The 13464-nt window shown below is 45.9% G+C and overlaps 1 protein-coding gene and 1 long non-coding RNA gene across 2 annotated transcripts in view; one reads left to right on the top strand and one right to left on the bottom strand.

Moving 5' to 3' along the window:
- Positions 1-1534, bottom strand: part of PAPPA2 (pappalysin 2) — a 255786-nt gene extending 254252 nt beyond the window's left edge. The window contains exon 1 of the mRNA XM_023640602.2: positions 302-1534. Within this exon, the coding sequence (XP_023496370.2) occupies positions 302-1217 (916 nt within the window). The 5' untranslated portion in view covers positions 1218-1534. The remainder of the gene's footprint in view (positions 1-301) is intronic.
- A 3209-nt stretch (positions 1535-4743) lies between these two features.
- Positions 4744-13248, top strand: LOC138924011 (uncharacterized). The gene is made up of 3 exons (XR_011438466.1): positions 4744-4951; positions 6862-6944; positions 12052-13248. It is a non-coding gene; the product is annotated as an uncharacterized lncRNA (long non-coding RNA).
- The last annotated feature ends 216 nt before the right edge of the window (positions 13249-13464 follow it).

Genomic DNA, 13464 nt, shown 5'->3' with positions numbered 1-13464 from the left:
TCCCCTTTAAAGAGGGGTAAGGGAGGGAGCTGGAGGTCTCCTGAGTGCCAGCGCAATGTGCACAATCACATGAGATCAATACGAGGGACAAATGCTCTTGTGGTTACAGAGTCATTATCTGGATGATGTCTGGACTCCTGCTGTGCTGATGAATAAGGCCCTTCCCCCTCTTTCCCTGGCCAGCCCTTCCTGGTTTTCCTGCTCTGTCCCCTTCCCCTCTTTGCCCCCTATGTCTAACCCAACCAAAAATGAAGTCAGCCATACCCCGAGAACCACAGAAAGCCCAAGAGTGGGTTATTACCTGCAATGATGGCTGGGTTGTTCTGGCCTCCCTCCGGTTTCACCCAGACTTCCACCGTGAACTCCTCCCGGGGAATCTCAGCCAGCACTTCTGGACGCAGCAGCAGCCTCTCCCGCCTCCCCGAGAAGTACAAGACAGGCAGTCCTCTGTCGGGGTTAAAGGTCTCTGCTTCCCCGTAGGGGTCCCCTCCACCATCCTGGATGCTGTCCTCCAGTGGACTGTTTCTGTCCCCGTGCACAAAGGCATGCTGGGGCCAACGTTGGAAACGCCAGGGAGAGACGTCGGGATCTCCCTGCCTGCCCTCTGCCTGCCCCTTCACGGCCTGGCGACGACGCCTGGTCTTGGCCAGGCCCTTCCTTTGGGTCCCTGGTTCGCGTTCCTTTGGGCGTGCGAAGGTGGTGGTAATGGTGGCAGCCATGACTGAGCCTTCCTGAATGTCAGCCTCACCTAGAGACTCCTTGGATGCCGGATCACCAAGATAAGTGTCATCATGTCCCCGCAGCTCAGATTGCCCAATAGGACCATCCCCTGCCTGAGGGGCAGCTGGCTGCTCAGCCTCACTCCTCACTCCGGCACTTCCACTTGGGTCTGGGGGAACATGGCTCACAGCCACTCCATCGGCAGCTGGCTTACTCTGACCTGCATGGTGGTTTCCCTGATCCCCCAGAGCGTAGGGTCTCAGGTAGTTCCCAGGCCTGCTGGGGTAAACCCCAAAGAGATGATGCTGGGGAGCAGCTCTGAGTCTTCGAACCTTGGCCCCCAGCCAACAGCGTTCTCCTTCTGACAGCACCTGATTCAGGTGTCCCCTCTGAACCAAGGATCTCTTGCGTGTCCAGCCGGGCTCAGAGCTGGCAGTACCGAGTGCCCACGCTGCCAGAATCACCAGGCTTATTCTCAGGATCCTTAAGCACATCATACCTCCCCCGGCTCTTTATACAGAACCAGAAGTCAACCTCTGGGTACCACGCCGGAATGATGGGGAGAAGAGAAAGAGACAGCTAGCAGTGGACTCGCAGTCACCGAGGAGACCGTTTTGTTCACGGACCAAACTTTTCAAGAAGGCCCAAAGAGTGCCTCTTCCAGCTACCTGTGCCGGGCTGTGCCCGCGTGGCCCCTGTGCCTCACCCACGGTGTGCGCTTCCCTCACCTGCTCCCTTGACCTTTCTCTCCTTGCTCTAGTTTAGTCCCTGCAGAATGAAGTTCATTTCTCTGGATCCCTTTGAATTTCCCCCCAGACAGCTCAGGTTTCTTTCCTTTTTTATTCTCCTTCTTCAAAAGCCCCTCCCCTCGCTGGTACTATAAGAGGGACACATGGACATGAGCCAAACCCTCTCAGATACACGCTCACTCACAAACACATCCCCTCACCACCTGAGGTCACTAAAAAGAAGCTTATCCCCTTTTTGTCATTCCTCTCTCCTTCGTCCTTCCCTAGGAGTTACCTTCTCTTGTAGTCCTTAAGCTAAAATATCTTCACCTCCAAACAAATCACTCGAACCTGTATCCAGAGACAGAATGTGATGCTGATTATCTAAAAATGCACAAAGAAGCTTGGGGCACAAAAATCCAAGCTGGTACTTAACTTTCACTCTCCAGATGTCCTCCTCAGCAGATCCCCATGCAGCTTCCAGGCTGCTTGTGCAGGTCCGAATGTTTCCCTCAGCTAGGGACTTGCGGCTGTGGAGTGCTGAAGGTTTTTTTAATCCCCTTCCAACTTGTTGGCGTGTTGCGAGTCTCCGTAAAGTTCTCCTTTGGAGTGCCAGTCTGACGTCCTGATAACCTGATGAGTCTGAGAGCTGTTGACTTCAGCTTCGGAGAGGCTTGTGGGTCCCTGGGAAGATGGAAAAGAGAGCAAGAAGAAGAGCATAGACTTCAGGGGACCTGTTCTCTCCGGTCCCTCCTGCTCCCCTTCTCTCCCTTTCTCTCTGCCTGTAATTATCTTCTTGTTTGTTTCATTTAAAGACAATGATGATGTCAAAGCCAATAAGTTCGGTGCATCACTCCACCTACTCCCTGTCCCCTCCTTCCTCCTGAAAACCTCCCCACCTCACTGAGGCACAGGGGACAGACGCTGCTCTCGGTGTCCCCGGTGAACATCTCGGGCTTTCTCTCTCAGCAGCCGCAGCCTACACAATCAATACAAACAATCGATACTGTTTTGGAGCACTCTTTCCTGTGTGTATTCTCTCTCTCACACACACACACACTCACGCACTCACACATGCGTTGTGAGCAGACCTGCTTACTGCCTAATAAATCCATGCCAGCCTTTTAGGGACCACTTGCATCTCTTTCTTTTGTGTGGCCACTAACCTCCTGTATTTTTTCTTATTTCAATCACTTGGGATTTAAAAGAACAATACCTCCAATTCCCTTTATATTGGACATTGAGAGAAAGAAGAAATCAATTATCCCGCTGTAAGAAGGATTAAATGGAAATGCCATGAATTCATGCTACACAGATCTTATGCTCTCTGAAGTTTCTCTGAAGTTACTAAAAGTCACCATATGCGGAGTGAGCAAATAAACAAATGAGATGCTCAAAATTAGAAATGACAAAAATGAACAGCTAGCCCCCAAGCAACTATTTTCTCACCTGATTTGAAATGAGTGGATAAGATGGGGAAGTAAATAAGGCAATTTTAACCTCTGTAATAATGTTTATCTAGATACAGGCTATCGCAAAGAGTCCTACCCCCTGAATGTGCGTGTACACACACACACACACGCACACACACACAACATGGTTCTGAATTCTCAACACAGGTAAAGATGTCTGACCAGAAGTGGGCACAAAACAGGTAGAGAAACATATTGGGTCCTTCATTCATTAATAAGAAAAATCACTCCCACTTCTAAAATCTCTGCTGTGTTCCCCACATTTAAAACATGCAGCCCACACTGTTTGGAGTAAGATCACACTGCCTCTTTGCCTTGGGTCTCCTCATCGTCTTCTAAACTCCTCTACCCCGGCTAATAACTGACCCATTTGCTTTAAAAATGCTGTATCCTAGACACCCCATCCCTGGCTTGTCCTGTTTCCCTAGGCAGCATCCACTGGAGCCTCAAAGGAAGTCTCCAAAGACGATATCAATTCAGGCACGTGGATTTTACTAAACAGAAATCCCTGATCCTAGACTGTCCTTTTTCCTTTTATCATTTTCCTATCTCCCTTCACTTTTCTGACTCAGTCCTTTTTTTCCTTTTTTTCCCTGAAGCAGCTCAATAGAGATTGGGGCTTTGGAAGAGGGTAGGAGGAGATGGAAAGACAGAAAAGCAGAGGAAAGACAGACAGACAGAGACAGAGAGAGAGCAACCAGGAAAGAAAGGAGGGACGGAAGGAGAGGAGCCTTAGTTTAAATGAAGGGAAAGGGAAGATACGCAGGTAAGAAAAGGAGAAGTCAACCTCCCCCTCCCTCCTGCCACCCCCACGACCCTCAGAAAAAGGTTTCATACCATTCATTTCAGGAAGGAGGGACAACACAGCAAGGAAGAAGAATCCCGCCGTGCTTCTCTCCCCCTTTTAATGTGAGAATGATCTTGTATCCCCTATAGATCTCTCCTGGCTCTCAGCTGCTAGTAATCCATTCATAAGGTTTCAAGAAGCTACACAAAACTCAAGCTTCCAGTTTAGTTTCTCTCTCTCTCCCCTTCATTCCTCTGCTCACCACTCTCCTTCAGCTCTTGGCAGTCCAAAGTTTAAAAAAAAAAATGTTGAACCATTTCTGTGTTTTCCTCCTGTTGTAACTTTTGCTGTGACATCATAACCCTGCCCACCAACACCCCACCTCTCGCTCTCTTTTCCATCCCACCCCTCATCAGCCCCATACCCCCCAGACACCCCCCCACGGAGAAGAAGGGCTCCTGTCAGTTCCAACGTGTGAAAACACAAAGCTACTGGAAGGTGCCCCTCTCTCCCCTCGGTCCCCTCCTCTCTCCCCCCTCCCTGCCTTACCCACCGCTCAGCCACGGCTCTCTCAAGGCTTTTAACAATGATCCCATCTGTTTGACATGTGCGGAAAGGAAAGGTGGGCTGGATTCAAATAATCTGTCAAGTGAATCGCATCAAAAACACAACAACCCCCTCCTCAATTCCATCACACACACACACACACACACATCAGACCCCAGAAGAAGTGTGAGAGAAGTCAGACTTACACGGCACCCACCCTGGATGCCAGGGAGAAAGACACCAAACATGCCAAAGGAAACGCACATTTACACGCATATATATATAAATCTGTGGCTTCTTTGTTTATGACAAACACCCGCACCCCAAGTCCCCATTCCTCTCCCCTAAGCCTGCCACTCTGCAAGTGCACAGATTGGAAAGCTGGTAGAATCTGTTTTGAAATCTCCAACGAGAGGGTTTTTCCCCCTTTTTTTCACTCCAAAGCACTATCTGTGGCGATCAGACTCGAGCAGGGTTGCCAGCAAATGCAGGAGGCCCCTTCTAGGGTACAGGCTTTCAAACCAGCGAAGCTAGAGGGAATGGATTTAAGGACACACAGCAGGAGCTGCTGAATTTATTTTATTTTGACGGGGGTAGTTGGGGGAAGGAATATCATTTCTGAAATGCCCAAGGAATGAAGGGAGAGGATATGGATTTCTTAAACAGTTTTGCAAGAGGAGCGGTGTCTTGTTCTGCAGGTAAATCTATAAGGCAAGAAACTGGAGCTTACAGATAAACAAGGACGAGAGGGAGAGGGAGGGAAAGGGAAAGGAGGACAGAGAGGGGGAGAGGGAGGGGGTGGGAGTTGGGAAAGGGGAGAGGGGAAAGAAGGGAGAAGGGGGCAAGGGGAAAAGAGAAGGAAGGGAAAAGGGGGGAGGGAGGAAAGAGAAGGAAAAGGAGAGAAGAGGGAGGGGGAGGGGAGGGGAGGCATGGAGGGGGAGAGGCGTGAAATGGAGGGGGAGGGGAGGGGGCTGAGGGGAAAAGAGAAGAGTCTGGGAGCAGAAGGGACTGAAAAAGAAAAGCAGAGAAGAGAGGAGGGAAGCAGGAGAGAGAGGGGAAGAAAAAAGGAGAAAGAGGTGGTGAGGCACATAAAATATGGAGACCAGGAAGGCAGTTAGATCCATGATGGTTAAACATAAAGAAATCACAGAAGCAGGTGAAAGGAGACCCTATAAAATGGGGCAGAGGTTGCGTTTTACGCACCGAAAACAGAGGACACACAGTGGAGGGACTTACACTTCATGATCGGACACATTTTAAAGTCAGATTGCCCGGGTTCTACATTGTCTCTTTAAGTAAACCCCTATTCCCTCCTCCTTCCCTGCCTACATCTCTTCCTCCAATTCCACCTCCACCTTCCTTCATTCACCTTTTTGCGCCCAGCATTATCTTCCCCTGGAGGATTCACGAGTAGAACTGAGACACCATCCTCCCCCCTCCTCCCCAAAAACCCACCCTTATTAGCTCCTTTCTTTGCTTCTATCCACACAGGGTCTTGGGTCCTCTTAACTAAAGACTGAGCCGTTTATGACAATCTGCACTTCATTTCAACCCAAATTATACTATGGTTCCTTTAAGCCCAGGACGTCAGAGCTGTTTTGCTTGTATTTGCTGCCATAGTGGGGCTGGTCAGTTTCCATTAGCATTGTCATCATTATTATTAAGAGTTTTTGAGCAAAGGGAGGAGCTAGTTCCCGTTGGTGTTCACCTGCAGTATAGAGCATTAGTGGGGAGAGGGAGAGAGAAAGACCCCTTAATATGGTCACTGATGCTCTCTGATTTTCTGATTCCAAAATCTGATCCCTTGAGGGAAAAGCTCAGCTGGGAGCCAGCCAGGGAGCGTAGTAATAAAAGCCTCCGAGAACACAACCAAAGGCAGCATCTATATATAGGAGCCGGATCTGTTTTAGCTACTTGCAGTCTAAAATGACACCCGGAAACAAACATTTCAGCAATATGTTTATTGGAATCCTATTCAGCTAGGCTGGAAAGAGTGAGCTCCTCTGAAGGATTTCACTCGAAGGCTCAGTGTTGTTGCTTTCTGCGCTCCCTGCTCCGGTGCTCAGAACTGGGAATCTGTGGCTCTATCATTCATGGGGGTCACTTGAGATTCCTTCGGGGTGACCTACCACAGCCCCCTTTTTCATGGGTGAGGAAACAAGGATGAAGCCTCACAATTAGTGGCAGGGCCACATATGGCATCCAGGTCTCCTGAATCACAGTCCAGGTTTTCCCTTCTCTGGCATGCACCTGTCTTGCTGTCTGCCACCCACATGACAATTGGATGGGAGGGCAGGATCCAAGACAGGCCTCTCATGTTCCACATCCAGGCACCAATGCCCAGGGAATATATGTTGGTCATATGTCTTCTGTAACTCAGAATCACACAGCACTCAGAAGGAAATGCAAATCTGGATTTCTCGCTCCTCCCTGTGCATTTTGAGCCAAGAGAGGCCCCATCTTTTTCTCGAACTGTTTGGTGCTCCGTATGTTAGACAATCTTATTTTTTTCCACAACATTATTGCTATTATAAGTTATTATCAGCGTTAACGGTAGTGTTCTGCAAAGTGCCTTCCACCCAAATAGATCAAAGTATTTCATCCACAGGTTAGGCTTCCCGACCTCTTGGGAGCTGCGTGGTGGAGGCAACATGCCAGAGATCCATTTCCCCCAGTGACAGTCCCTATTAGGTAAGTGTTTCCTGTAACATTTCGAGCCTTGAAACCAGCTTGCGGAACCCTTAGGCCGAGGAAGAGTTTAACAGTGATGCTGGATCCTGCCCTGCTCATCAGAAGAACAATGGCTCAGCAGAGTTTATGCTTCACTTAGGGTCGCATTTGTACCTGGAGTCTTTTTAAAAGGCAATCTCATAACAAGAATAACAAGTAGACCTGTATACCTCCTTTTCCTTTTACCTAATTCACATTTGTGTGCCTTCTCTCTTCCTAACCACAATGATGCAAATGCAAGGCAAACGGTATGCCTATTTTACAGCTAAGGACACTGAGGCTGAAAGTTAAGCAACTTACCCAAGGACCTGCAGACACTAAGAATGCAGCCAGGATAAATCTCAAATGCATTATGTTGAGTGGAAGAAGCCAGGCACCAAAGGCCACATCCTGTATGATTCCATTTATATGACATTCTGGAAAAGGCAAAACTATAGAGACAGAATATATCAGCGGTGCCGGAAATTGGGGGTGGGAGGGATTGAGTACAAAAAGCACGAGGGATTCTGGGGTGATGAGACTGTTCTCTATCTTGATTGTGGGGACGATGCATGACTGTCTGCATGTGTCAAAACTCGAAGAACTGTGGACTGAAAAAGACCACTGTGTATAAATTATACTTCAGTGAATCTGGAGCAAGGGGTGGGGAGAAAAATGGAGCCAAGGGTAAGGCCAGGGTCTTTTGATTTAGAATATAGTGTTCTTCTGTCTACATCCTGTGGAAAGACCAAAGGAGACTGTGACATTGCTTGGTCATGGGTTGGGACCACTCTGTGCCTAACTCTCTTACCTAGCCCGAGGGGACAGTGGAACCAGACTGAATGGAGCAGAGCTGGCCTCTAGTCTCAGCTCCATCAGAGAATTAGATTCTCTAATTTTTCAACGCAACACTTTTCTAAGATGCTGTTTTCTCAGTTACTAAAAAACGACAGTGTCCACTTCCTATAAATATCCCAGAGACGCAAGTGTGCCTTAGCAATGGACACCTGTGACATTTGCTTTAGTCATTAAAGAAAGCCATACATTCAAATGTAACTCCACTGTAGCACCGATATGCAGAAACAGGGTAACAGCTAGGGGATTCCCAAGCTCTGTTAACAGAGTGAGAAACATGTCCTCTCAGCATGTGCCACTGCCAGGTATTGAGCAAATCAAACATGAGAACACACGGTATTGGTAGGAAAATACTTAAATGGGAAGAGTTTTTAAACTGGATACAGTGCTAGAATCTTAAAATTTGGTAATTCCCCCAAGACAGTAATAATAACATATTAATAATAATAATAATATTTATTACTTACAATATGGTAGGCACTGTTCTGGTCACTTTACATATATTGGTTGATTCACTCCTCACAAGAGCTCTGTGAGGTGGGTGCTTCTATCATCCCCATTTTCAAAGGAACAATAATGGTAGCAGCTAACTTTTACTGAGTACATACCACATGCTCAATGTAGCATCTACCAGTCAATGTAAATCTACCAAGCAATGTACATACATCATCTCATTTAATCCAACAACTAACCTAGGAGATAGCACCACTATGATCCCCATTTTTAGATGGGAAAACCAAGGCACAGAGAGTGCAAGCAATCTATCTGAGCTTATCCACCTTGAAAAGAATCGCCTGTGCCCAGAGCCCTCGCTCTCAATCACCATACCGCACTGCCTCTTCAAGAAGGACACAAATACACAGCCGTGAAGACTGGACTCCCAGCACAACAAAACCAGACCTTTCCTGATGCGGATACCCCAGTGATTTCTCTGCAGTAGAGGAAAGATCTTTCCTTAGTCTTTTCCCAAAGTCTCCCCTGGTTGAGGGTCCGATGCCTCCAAGAAATGCAGCCCCAGCTGACAGAAGCAGCCAGGCACAGGCTGTTCTTCTGTAAATGCTAAAGTCCCTTCCACAGATCCCCAGGGACTCCTGTTCTCACTACCCTTGCCCCCCAATCCACCATGTGCCCAGTGAAATCTAAGGGACATATAGCCAACCAGTTATAAATGGAAAACCAGTCACATCTGGGAGGAATCATGCAAGATGGATAAATGTTGGATTGTCTATGTATTATAACTAATGCAAACTTTTCATAGTAATAACAGCTATTAGTTGATGGTCTATTAACCATCATAAAATATAGACTTACTGTGTTAAGGTCAGCTCTGATATAGAACCCCAGGTTTCAGCCCAGACGTTAAATACTGAGTGGTACTCACGTCATTTAATTGCTGAAATGTGGTCCATGTGTAAATATTTCAAAATGGATATGGCCCCCAGATGTCTTCCAGAAAGGGAGCAGGCCTATGGAAAAGGGAATTTAGCCTTCTTAAATCCCAGCTGAGCCCAGCCTTTCTGTAGATCACACCAGAGCTGGAGGCAGGGACACAAACCACGGCAGTCTGAGACCCTAAGTTTGTCAGATGTCCTCCAACTCATTCAACAGAGCTGGCATCCAACAGGTGCCAAGAAAAGTTTGTTTCTTTTCTGCAGACTAAACTCTAGCTAATGCGGGATAGTTAAGAGAGCAGGCGGCATAAGTCACAAACAAGGACTCTAATCTGGGCCCTGTCCCCATGGCCTGGGGGGTCTGGGGCAGGTTTCAGGGCCACCACTGGGAGGAGAGAGTGCGCTGATGCCATAGGCGAGAGGCCATAATAAGGAAAGTTTCTCAACAATGTATCTGGCACAGAGTAAGTACTTAATAAACATTAGTACTACTAAAGAAGTCAACTTCTTCACATTTTCTACCCTACGAGTTTCTTATTTTAGACTCTCCATCACTCCCGATGATCCATTTGATGTCTCCTCTCACTGTGCTCAGGAGATGAGCCTCTCTCCCCTGGTTCCTATTGCTCTTTTGTCTAAATCTGTCGTTCTCAAGCCTGTCAGGCCCCCAAATCCCATTTTAATAGCAACCATTTTGTATGGAAAATTTAAACACAGTATGACCTACCTTACATAATTTCAGAAAACGCTAATGCTCTATCTATGCTTTAAAAAAAAGAAAAGAATTTACAAGGAAATAGAATGAATTTCAATATGTAAACATTTCTGACACAACTACATTAAAAGACAAACGAAGTAATCAAATGCTTGAACTACTGCTCATGAATAAGTTTGGATCTAAGAGAAATAAGAAAATACTCAACAGTACAGGTATTTTTCTTTATACTGACATTTTGAGACCAGGGCTATCAAAGTCTATCTGTATATATTCGTCGGGTTGGCATGCCTGCAGGAGCTCCTAATGCAGACAGATGGAGGGGTGTGGGCGGGTGACTCACACCTGGTGAGCAACACTGCCATCAACGGCATGACTTTCCAAAATGGAGAACAACTCTTGGTAAAATTTGCACACGAATCTTCCTTCCATAACATAGTAGTTGCATTCCTGGGAAAGTATATTTAAGGTGTACACAAAAAATACATGTGAGATTAAGCATTTATATTTAAAACAGAGTTACCTCCTAGACTTGGATCATCATAAATGGGTTTTTCGTCTACCTGAATGTTTGGCCAGACATTCAAGAGTCAAGCAAGATGCAGGAGGATTCATTCTGTGGGACTATCCATGCGCTACAGAGACAGCTAACTGAATGCCAGCAGTAATCTCCAATAACTGTGACACCAAAAGCACCCTCACTATTTTCTAAAGTGTCCCTAGGGGGCAGCACTTCCCCCATTGAGAACCCCTCATCTAAACCAAGGCCAAAATATTATGCAGACAAATCTGATTGAACCTTCTGTATGTATTTGCTCTTGACACACTACCAAGATCCACAAGGGAGGAAGTCACGTGAAGGCTTCTAACTGCATTTTTCGTGGTATTTGGTGATAAAGCTGAAGTACACACTCAACAGTAGTTTGAACTGTGTGTGCCTTACACACAAAACTGTACAGAACACATTCTCTCAAATGATCACCTTTCTAAATATCATCCATTGAGCTTCTCTTTGCTCAAGTAGCAGTTTACTCAATTCCATTAAGCTCCCTCTACTTAAAAATAAATAAATGGAAAACAATGTCCAAGAGTATGGATCACAAAACTCACATCACGGATTCTGGTGCTTGGCACCCAATACCACGTGACGTGCCTCAAGTTACCACTGGAAAATGTTAGTTACAGAAGCCATGGCCATCACCGGCTCTGAGCAATTCTTGGGCTAAAGTGGTGTGATGACAGAAGCCATGGTAGAGATGCTGTTTGTCGCTGGAGAAGTGAGTTCTCAGTTTCCTTGGCCTGGATTGAGTAGATCGGCTTCCCTGGCCATATAAGAGCCTCATTCTAACTCAGTATTTTGGCCTTATCTTGCCCTCTGAACTAGGTCTTCAGTGAAGAAGTCAAGTCACTATGGCCTTACCTAACCTTCCAGAAAACTTTCCAGGTGCCACCCATCACACTAGATTCTGGGGACACACTGACAACAAGATACAAGCCCCACCCTAGACTGCCTCACAGACTTGTCAGAAAGACCCAAACATGCACACACTGTAAGACATAGCCATAAGCGCTATCTCAGAAGTCTGAATGAAGTGCTACCAGACACCAAGGAGAAAGCACCCACTCTTCACGCAGTAATCAGGGGGATTTCACAGAGGGGGTGACTTCTGAACAGGGTCTTCAGTGAAGACTAGGCATTTTTCAAGTGAAAGGCATTTCTAGAGAGAATGGCAGGTACAAGATGCCCCAGCAGCACTTTATTCAAGTCTCTAAGATGGCATTTATTGCCAAGTCCTACAGTTTACCCATGTTTCTCTCTTTCTTCCCAACGACCATTCAAGGCAACCTGGGGTGGTGCCTGTGTCTTATTATCTGTGTATCCCCAGGAGTCTGAGCAAACCAGGCTCAACTTAGGAACCATGAGACATTTTGATCGCTTGGGAGAAGAACTTCCTAGAGAGAAGTAAATGGTCCCTCCCTTTCCTCATCTCCCTGTTGAAAAGGATGGAGCTCTTCTTAGCAGACTAAAACCTCTGTATCTAAGCACATACAGCTCTCAAAGATACAATGAAAACAACCCCACTATTTGAATAACAAAAGATTACCTGTTCCTCATTTCTCCTTCCAGCATCAGACTCAGCCAAGTCCAGACCTGAAAGAGAAGCAGAGCCACATACAGGAAAGGAAACCATCAACAAAATGAAAAGACAACCTACAGAATGGGAGAAGATATTCACAAACGATCTATGTGATAAGCGGTTAATATCCAAAACACACAAAAAAACTCACACAGCTCAATAGCAAAAAAAGAAAAATTCAAAAAATGTGCAAAAGACGTGAATAAACAATTTTCCAAAGAAGATATACAGATGGCCAACCAGGATATGTAAAGGTGCTCAACATCACTAATCACAGGAAAAAGCAAATCAAAACCACAATGTCACCCCATACCCGTTAGAATGGCTATTATCAAAAAGACAAGAGATAAGTGTTGGCAAGAATGTGGAAAAAAGGGAACCCTTGTGCACTGTTAGTGGGAATGTAAATTGGTACAGTCATTACAGAAAACAGTATGGAGGTTGCTCAAAAAATTAAAAATAGAACTATATCATATGATCCAGCAATCCCACTTCTGGGTATTCATCCAAAGGAAATGAAATCAGTATCTCAAAGAGGTACCCACACTCCCTGTTCATTACAGCATTATTCACAACAGCCAAGATATGGAAACAACCGAAGTGTCAATGATGGATGAATGGATAAAGAAGATATGATACATTTATACAATGGAATATTATTCAGCCATGAGAAAGAAGGAAATCTTGCTATTTGCAACAACATGGATGAAGCTGGAGGACATTATGCTAAGTGAAAGTAGTCAGACAGAGAAAGACAAATACTGCATGATCTCAACTTACATACGGAATCTAAAAACGTCAAACTTATAGAATCAGAGAGTAGAACAGTGGCTACCAGGGGCTGAGTGGTAAGGAAAATTGGGAGACGTTGGTCAACGGGTGTAAACTTCCAGTTATAAGATGAATAAGTTCTAGGCATCTAATGTATAGCATGGTGATTATAGTTAATAACACTGTATTCTAGATTTGAAATTTACTAAGAGAGTGGATCATAAGTGTTCTCACCACAAAAAAAAAAATGGTACTAAGTGAGGTGATGGATGTGTTAATTAACTTGATTGTTAATCATTTCACAGGGTATCTGTGTGCAAAATCATCATATTGTATACCCTAAATGTAGACATTTCTTATTTGTTAATTATACTTCAATAAAGCTGGGGGAGAAATTTAAAAGCATGGCCACAACCAGAATGTTCTCTGACTTCCTTCCTGGCATGAGGTCTCCTAAGCATGGAACAGGACCTAAGTGCAGTCTCAGGGGAATGCAGAGCAGGAGACCAGGTGTCCACAGAAGGCTCGCTGGCCCTCAGGGAACAGCGCTTTACCAGAGCAGCAGCACTGACTTCCAAGTGCACACAGCTCCTCAGTACATTTCTAACAAATGCCACTGCTTGTTAGGGAAA

This window comes from Equus caballus, chromosome 5 (genome assembly GCF_041296265.1).
Source record: "Equus caballus isolate H_3958 breed thoroughbred chromosome 5, TB-T2T, whole genome shotgun sequence".
NCBI classification, from domain to species: Eukaryota; Metazoa; Chordata; class Mammalia; order Perissodactyla; family Equidae; genus Equus; species Equus caballus.
This window is presented reverse-complemented; position numbering and strand designations above follow the sequence as displayed.